The sequence below is a fragment of the Diachasma alloeum genome, unplaced genomic scaffold, assembly GCF_001412515.2.
Source record: "Diachasma alloeum isolate Michigan unplaced genomic scaffold, Dall2.0 Dall_scaffold_00219, whole genome shotgun sequence".
NCBI classification, from domain to species: Eukaryota; Metazoa; Arthropoda; class Insecta; order Hymenoptera; family Braconidae; genus Diachasma; species Diachasma alloeum.
This window is the reverse complement of record NW_021680384.1, coordinates 61,301-70,518: the sequence shown is the minus strand read 5'-3', so window position 1 is coordinate 70,518 and position 9,218 is coordinate 61,301. Positions and strand designations below refer to the sequence as shown.

The 9,218-nt window shown below is 39.4% G+C and overlaps 1 protein-coding gene across 3 annotated transcripts in view; it reads left to right on the top strand.

Annotated features, from left to right (window-relative positions):
- LOC107037388 (ras-related protein Rab-37) overlaps positions 1–8,994 on the top strand; it is a 55,680-nt gene extending 46,686 nt beyond the window's left edge. For 2 of the 3 annotated variants that reach the window (XM_015255919.1, XM_015255921.1), the window contains 4 exons: positions 5,177–5,285; positions 6,503–6,613; positions 7,106–7,247; positions 7,342–8,994. In XM_015255919.1, coding sequence (XP_015111405.1) covers positions 5,177–5,285; positions 6,503–6,613; positions 7,106–7,247; positions 7,342–7,459 — 480 coding nt within the window. In that variant the 3' untranslated portion in view covers positions 7,460–8,994. The remainder of the gene's footprint in view (positions 1–5,176; positions 5,286–6,502; positions 6,614–7,105; positions 7,248–7,341) is intronic. The other variant, XR_001460829.1, reaches the window with a different exon arrangement.
- Positions 8,995–9,218: the final 224 nt, after the last annotated feature.

Sequence of the window (9,218 nt, the reverse complement as noted above, 5' to 3'; positions counted from 1 at the left end):
GGGGGGGGGGGGGGGGGGGGGGTGTTGTTTGCCAAACGGACTTGTACGGTATATCGAATTCGTGCAGGCACAGCTAACCATACGTCACACATATCCCCCCCTTGCCGCCCTCTCGTCGTCCTTCCATAACTATCCTACGATACGAGGAAGGACTCACTGCACAAAGGCTTGACTTTCGTCTCGGTTGCCTTGTGAACGCCCTATCCACTATTTCACGTACCTCGTTATATTTTCATGCTGACAGAGTGGAGTTTTTTAAAAAATTATTCTCATTGTCTTTCGATAACATTTTTTTTAGCACTTATTAATGAAAAATTGACATTTTGTAAAAATGTTTTTGTAATTGACAAAAAATCGTTTTATAATTTTTTTTGGGGTCACTATCGACTTCATTTAAAAATACCTCGCACATGGTAAAATTCTCAACCTCGAATTGAAGCCCGAAAATATTGATAAAGCATTAAGGTCAATGTTGATTAATAAAACAGGGAGCGGAGAGTACAGTAATTGGGGAAAAAGCGAATTTAACATGGGGGATATCCTGGGGTAGCACTTAGTTGGCTGGTGTAGTTGCAACACTGTAGTTGAATTACGAAGCTTTTCGCAATCAAAATTTAATAAAACTCCGTTTCTGTCGTTTGTTCCGCGGCGGCCGGGGAAACGAAGTGTTGTCCTGTGCGAGTTGAAAAAAAAAACGAGTAACCTTTGATTATGAAGTCACAAAGAGGAGTTACCCTATTAAATACAAATACGGTGAATACATCCACCCAAATATAAAGTTCAAATTCCCAGCTCGAGGCAAACTCTGTCATGGCGCAGTTGGTAAAGCGCTACTCCTCCCAACCCTGACATCGCTGGTTCAAATCCCGTGCGTGTAATTCATCCCCAACCGTCACTTTTTCTTCACTATGATGATAAATAATATTGCCGAGATTGACAATATACTGGATTGAAGTCGTACTGACGTAAATCCACGTCGATCCGTGATTAGCAATGTCATAGTTACTCTGAGTGAAGAAACCACCAATTTTTTCATTCCAAGATCAACCCAAAAAATTAATCAACAACAATATCCAAAAATTCTCATGCCACAACCCGACAAATATTCCATTCAATAAAAAAAAAAATCGACCCGTTTTGTCCCACTGGTTTCCCCTTGCTCTTTTCTTTTTTTTTTCTTTCACAAAATGAAAGTAAGAAAAGTTTTCAATTTTTCAAGTTATTCTATGGGGTCATTTCCGACCCCCCCCCTTCCGTTCTCAAAAACCTCAAGAAAAAAAAGAAAAAAAAACTCAAATGATGCAACAGCGTTTCTCTCGGTCACGTGAGTCACGTGACAGTGTCGTGTCAGTGGCCGAGCACAAAGCGAGTGAGAGAGCCTCGGCGTTACAACGTCGCGCACAGAGAGGCCTCTCTGCTCAACAGTGTGTGTCACACAATTGCCGTGAAAAGATGGCGTTGGCAGGGGGGGGGGGGGAGAGAGAGAGAGCGAGAGGAAAGGCAGCGGCAGTTGGAAGAGTCGGGGAGAGACGCAAGGGGCTAGGGTCAGGGCGCCACTAGTCGGGTAGATTCAGAACATAAGCCTCGAGCCTCTAGCCATTCTCGAAAACACAATGAGTCACATTCATTCAACCCCGGAGACCCATCTCGTTTACATTTATTATTCGCCTCTTCCTCGTACACATGTTGGTGGGTTGCATGGGGCGTGGGTGGGTTCTAAGGCCTAATCCACGCCTTTTTAGCCCGGAAGATGGGATCAGCAGTCGTGGGAAATTTCTTGAGGGGTTTCGATAAGGAACATAACCTAGGAGGGAAATGTTGGCGGGAGGTTGGCGAGAGGTGGGTGAGGCCGGGCCGGGAGACGATTTTATTAATGATTGTTTTATTGTCTCGCGGGGAGATTTATTCATTCGTTTGTTTGTTTTATAGACCCCTGGGGCACGTGGACGCACCCACAGGGAACCATCAACTCGCGATGATATAAAATTCATCGTTTATTACAGCAATTGTCTCAGCAGTTCAGAAATGAATAATTGTCAGTGAGAAACAACTCCCGGCATCAAAAGTTGAATTATTTTGTCACCTTTTGGGTTGAATATTTCTGATTCGTACCGATCATGTTGCTTTGAAATGGTTCATTTCTTTCAAGAAGTCGATCAGTCAGATATGTCTTGTTGGATGTTGACAACGACCAAATCATTTTTGTCGTCAGGAATTTGAGAGTTGCTTATTTATCTGTTTCCCTCCCTAGATGATTTACCCATTTATTTGTTCATTTTATCGACCCCTGGGGCACATGGACGCACCCACAGGGAACCATCAACTCGCGATGATATAAAATTCATCGTTTATTACAGCAATTGTCTCAGCAGTTCACAAATGAATAATTGTCAGTGAGAAACAACTCCCGGCATCAAAAGTTGAATTATTTTGTCACCTTTTGGGTTGAAAATTTCTGATTCGTACCGATCATGTTGCTTTGAAATGGCTCATTTCTTTCAAGATTGAAAGACAAATTTATTTGCTTCATAGCACAACTTCCAACGCATAATGTTTACATTCAGAGGACAATGCAAGGCGATAAGGTGGCGCCCTAGCAGGGTTTAAGGGAATGCCATGCATCTATCGAGTCTTCACGTCTCGATCTAAATTTAAAACTTACAGGAAAGGTAATGCTCTCAAGAATTCTTCTAATTGAAAACAAATTATTTTAGCGATAAGATCGTACGAAGTAATGAGTAAATAATAGACTAACGTAAGCGTCAAAAAATGTCATCAGGCAAAAAATCACGTGCTCATGTTTATTTGAGCCCCGATAATTTTGTGATTATGTTCACTATTATTTAGCGATCGAAATCACCGTAAATCATGAGTCCCCATAATCCACAAACTCCCGCGAAATCCAGGAATAAAATTGGGTATAGCTACTTTTATGGATTGATAGACTGCGACGGACGTATCTGATAATAGCAACAGCTCGTATTTTTCATTGACAGCTTGACATGTTGATAATGAGTTCTATTGCAATATCCGGATGACGGAAGGGAAAATGAAACTTTCGTTAAATACATTTTGCCATTTTGCTATTTTTCAGTCGGTTCTTGTGAACGGAAAAGTTGAAGGCAATATCATGAACCGGAAATTCTCACATCGAGTTGAAACCTCATATCAGGTCTCACCCCATATCCAAAAGAATTTCCCATCAAATGAAAAAAAAAATGATTTGTCTTTTTTTAAATTTGGTCGCGAATTTCCGGATCTTTTCAGTTGGGTCCATATTGACCCCATTTTCCCACCCCAGCGACTCCGTTTTTCTTCAAGCCCCGAAAAAAAAATGTCAATTTTTTATCTCTCCAACTTTCATTATCACTTGACACCTCAACTCGTGATATTAAACCACAAAGTTAAATTCCCAGATAATCCAGAAGATATAATGACACTCCAAAAGTGACTCTCGCCTACATACGAATCTGAGGTCGTATTCCGTTTGGCTCGCGCCGGTTGCCTTTTACCAGGCTTATGGAACAGAGTTGATTGACCTCCCCGACGCTCGGGAGTTGAGGTAGAAGTGCGTTCTGGTGGTTAATAAAAACGAAAAAATAAAAAATATAAAGAAAAAGGCAACACCACAAGCCGCCGTCAGCGGGAGAAAACGAGAAAAAAAACGGGGATAGTACGTGAAACGACATAACTGCGACTTGGACGACGAGGAGTGGCCGAGAAGAAGAAGAGCAAATTGGTGCTCCTGATAGTAGGAGCGCATGAGAGCTGTGGAGGAGGCTGTCAGGCACGGTGGGACGCGGATGCAGCGTCAGTGCGGTCCCACCGGTGGCGGTTCTGATTGGCCCAACGCCGAGGCGAGTGGTGGGGCGTCGCGGGCCCACTCTACCCCCACCACTGGCCTCGGGCCCATTGTGCGACGACAGTCGTCCCACGATAGTACTGGCGAACCACAGGCCCCACCCGAGGCCACGGAATTACATTTCAAGGTCTAATTCACTCCTGATACATCTTTACTTTCTAATTTGTGATTGTGGGACTTGTACAGGTGATACTTGGAAGGATGTGGAGGGGAAATTGGGACGATGAGAAGGCATTGGGACATTTACAATGAAATTTATAATTCAAAAATTTGACCCGTTTTGCGCTATTGAAAAAAGAGAAAATTTGCGAATTAGAATTAAGATGAAATTCGTTTTTGAAATGTATTGTATAAATTACTGGGGAAAAATGGGTCCCCATTTTCCCCGTCTCAAAAATCGGTTTTACCGAATAGATCGGCAAATTCGACCGAGAATGAAAAAAATGTGACCCATTTTGCCCGATTATTTGACGAATTTCGTTTTTTCACAATTACGCGAAAAATAATGGGGCAAAATGGGCCCTTTTTTTATTTATGGATAAATCTTCCCATCTATCGAATGGGGTCACAGATTGCTTGTGAAGAAAATCTCCAACTTTATTATTTGAATTATTTCTGCAAGTGAATTAATAGTTTAAAATCCCGACCAACTCCGGGGGGTTTATAATTAATGTAATCGCCACAGAGTCGAGACGAGATATATATTTTCATGACCTGTGCCCTGTAAAATGCTGAAACGAGAGAGTGATATTTCCCTCCATGTCAAGGCTCTTTTATAAGATTCTTTTATTCAAAACTGATAGGTTATGCTATTGGGGGACAGCGGCGTTGGGAAAACCTGCCTCCTCACAAGATTTCGTCATGGTAGATTCCTCTCGGGAAATCATATAAGCACAGTTGGCATTGATTTCAGGGTGAGAAACATGAAAAATTCATCGCTCATTTCCTTTGTTCTCCCATAAATCCTCATTTCATGAGAGGTTTATGGCCGATTTGAACGAAACCTGTTGCATTCGCCAGGTCGGGAAATTTACCCACAGATTAAAAAAAAGATGACCCGTTCAGCCCCAGGGGTTCTTGAGAAAAATCGAAAAAACGTTTTTGGCGAAAAACGATTTTTGGCTGTAACTCTTGAAGTAGTGGGGTAAAATGGGTCGTCTTTTTTTTTTAATTTGTGGGTCAATTTTCCGATCTACAGAATGGGGTCATTATCGACCCCCCCCCTTCCATCTCCTCAGAGTTTTTTTTTCTTTTAATGAGATAAGGGAGATGTGACGTAGATGGAGGTGAACAAAGGATAATATTAATTTTTAGAACAAAGTTGTGACAGTCGGAGACACGAGGATCAAGCTCCAGATATGGGACACCGCGGGGCAAGAGAGATTTCGGAGTGTAACACACGCGTACTACAGAGACGCTCACGGTAAAATGTTTGAGAATTATGATAACCACGGGATTTCATTATTTCTGGGGTTGCAGAGGCTTTTGTGAGACTGTGATTGCACCCTATGGGGACATTCTGTGGGTGGGGATTACAGTTGGAGAGGATCTGGAGTTTTGAGGGATTTATGGCGAGAGATGTCTGGGGGGGACAGGAGCGTTGAAAATGGGTTTTGTGCGAAATTTTGGGGGTTTCGGAGGGGTTTTAATGTAATTATCGCGGTAATTATTGGTGTAGCGATGGAATATCGAGGGACATTTTTTCAGAGCGAGATATTTTGACGGAATCACTCGTTGTTGCGATTAGATAATAATTAACAAATCGACGGAATTGACTAGAATTTGATATTTGTTGCATTAAAAATGCCCAGAAATCTCAAAAACTGTGACAAATTTGGCATTCTCGGAGATAATAACATGAATGATCGAGTCTCCATGTTTAACTTAATTGAACAGTTGCAAGCTACTACTTAAATACGATATTATCTCACTGATTATTGGTTTAACGATGAAATATCAAACGATATTTTCCGTAGATCAGGAAATTTTCTACAAAAAAGTCTCTCGACATTTTCTCCTAAACCACTAGTTCTCGAGATAATATCATAATTAACAAATCGACAAATTCCACTTGACTGGAATTCATAAAGTTCAGGTGAATGTAACACAACTGAAATTCATCGATTCAATAAATATCAGCAGTCATTCGTTGAGATGTCTAAATACAACTAATTATTCAGTCTATTAACGTTTATTAAAGTCACGGGTTTCATCCGATTTCAATGTCACTGGGCTCATCATGTTCGTTGGAACATTCTCTGTTGAGTTACCGCACGTCTCTCCCATTTATTAATTTGTATTTTTATTTTAACAGTTGTATTTTCACATGGCAATGCCAATCAACTTTTGAACAAACAGTCGTAATTATTCATTAGTGTATTTATCCAAACAATCGTCCGGCGAGTTGATGGAGAATGTCCCAACGCAATTGAAATCGTGTGACATTTGATTTGAAAAAATTAGACACGGTTCATTCAATTCACTATTTTCAGTCGTGTTATCCGAAAATGAAAAAATCTCGTTATTCCATCCATATTATACACGCGCGAGTTTAAATCCACCGGCATACACTATCCCACACAACACGAGAAGCCCTCCCAGTGATTACATAATGGATGAGCCAACCGACTGGTTTTTCAGCGCTGCTATTGCTCTACGACGTGACGAACAAGACTAGTTATGATAACATCAGGGCATGGCTTGGAGAGATCCGGGAATACGCTCAGAATGACGTTGTCATTATGCTACTAGGTTTCGTATATTATTATTGATACTTTCAGCATGTTATTGTGTTATTGAAATTACCCCGAGTAAATAATGTTATTTATGCATTCGCACGAAAACCAAACACGAGCATGTTTATTACATCCGTCATTATCTCGCTAATGCGTGCATTTACGACGAAATGTCACATCAACTTTTTTGTAGAGAATTTAATTTTCTGTAAAAAAAAATTAGTGACATTTTTCTCTAGAACCACTCGTTACCGAGATATTTAAACAGTAAACAAAGATGAAAAATTGGAGGTACAGAAAAAATTACACTTCATATTTTTATCATTTTTTAAAGTATCTCGTCAATGAGTGGATTTACGACGAAATGCCATATAATCATTTTCATAGAGAATTTCAAGGACTATAAAAAAGGTTCTGACAAACATTTCGACATCTCTCATGAATTCTGAGTTATTCCGCAAAAACTGACGACAGATTTTTCATTTTTAATGAAAATTTTGGTTATCAGGGAATAAAGCAGATTGCGGACCTGAGAGAATGGTGAAAAAAGAGGATGGCAAACGTCTGGCTGACGAGTACGACGTGCCCTTCATGGAGACCTCAGCCCGGACTGGGGCCAACGTCGAATTGGCGTTCCTAGCCATTGCAAAGTAATTTTCCGCAATTTCCAATTCCAAAAAAGAGCGAAAAAATAAAGAAATTCCGATTTGGGCGGTTGGGGTTTAGTTGTGTCTTGTGTTTCAGACAACTGAAGGCCCGAAAAAATGTTGATCCGGACGATACAAAGTTCAACGTTCAAGACTACGTTCGAGAACAGACGAAGAAGAGTACCTGTTTCATGACGAACTGTCAAACAACCTGAATTTTTCGGCATTCATTGTTTAATTATTGATTCAACTAATTTAGTTGAACACAAATGAGCGACGAGAGATGAATAATTTGATGATGATAATGAAGAATAGGTGGAAAATGTTGATATTGAGAGGTGCGGGAAACCTAGAGAATAAATATTCATTGATGAAATTCATTAGTGAAGTGGCAAAAAGAAAAATTTGGAATGTTTTTTTTGTTTCAGTGATTATGGAATTATTTTCTAGGAGAAATTTTAACATTAATTGTTGGGCTCCTGGGCTCAAAATGTTCGTTGGGACATTCTCCATCAACTCGCCGGATGATTTTGTTTGGATAAATACACTGATGAATAATTATGACTGTTTGTTCAAAAGTTGATTGACATTGTCATGTGAAAATACAACTGTTAAAATAAAACTACAAATTAATAAATGGGAGAGACGTGCGGTAACTCAATAGAGAATGTTTCAACGAACGTAACGAGTGACTTTAATAAACGTTAATAGACTGAATAATTGGTTGTATTTAGACATCTCAACGAATGACTGCTGATATTTATTGAATCGATGAATTTCAGTTGTGTTACATTCACCTGAACTTTATGAATCCCAGTCAAGTGGAATTTGTCGATTTGTTAATTATGATATTATCTCAAGAACTAGTGGTTTAGGAGAAAATGTCGAGACTTTTTTTGTAGAAAATTTCCTGATCTACGGTAAATATCGTTTGATATTTTATCGTTAAACCAATAATCACTGAGATAATAGCGTATTTAAGTCGTGACTTGCAACTGTTCAATTAAGTCGAACATGGAGACTTTATCACTCATGCTATTGTCTCCAAGAATACCAAGTTTGTCTCAGTTTTTGAGATTCTTGGGCATTTTTAATGCAGCAAATATCAAAGATGAGTTGAATGCAACGCAACAGAAAATAATCGATTGAATCAACATTAATTGTCAATCGTTTTCATTCTTAAATTCCGCTGACGATTCAGTTTAGCTCTTTCAATGCTGAATACTCAACTCCACTTCACTACTGACTTTCCAAAATTAATAACACATCAGGAATGAATAGATAAAAAGGACCGGTTCCTAACTGTGGAAAATACTAAAAAATGTTATCGTGTACCTAATTAACTGGATGTAAAGTAGCTTCGCTTCGTCAAAGATCGAAAGACCAAATCTATCGATCAACAAAATCAATTGTTGATTGTCAAATGCAATCACTGTAGATCAATGTAAATTTCTGTGGACGCATTGAATTTACGATGTAACGAAAAAAACAATCATTCAGTTAAACTTGCAGTCATTCCACATATCCCTGTTTTCATTAATTACCAATTAATAGAACATGTTTATTCGCATTCGAAGGACCAAATTCTAATTCTGTTACTGCACAATTTGAAATACAAGTGCACAATATTTTTATTATTGTAAAAAATATAATTATTGTTATTGTTCATTATGAGGCGAGGGGAGGATTCTGGACTGATTTAATGCGTTAGAAAATTTTATGTAAAACCAAAAACTGAATTAAAAGTTGATGAGAACCGAATCGAGGGTCTGACAATTTATTCATCTTGTTCCTATTTCCTGTCCAATGGACACCAGAGACCCAGAAACAATTTTTGCCAGTGCCATCTAAAATTTAATTGTCGACATGCTGCTTTCTGAGAAATTATCAGTGAACGCCGAGGGAGTGGGAGTTTTCTAGAAAAAAAAAAACTCACGAAATCCGACAAAAGCCGCAGATGCCGCCATCTGTGTC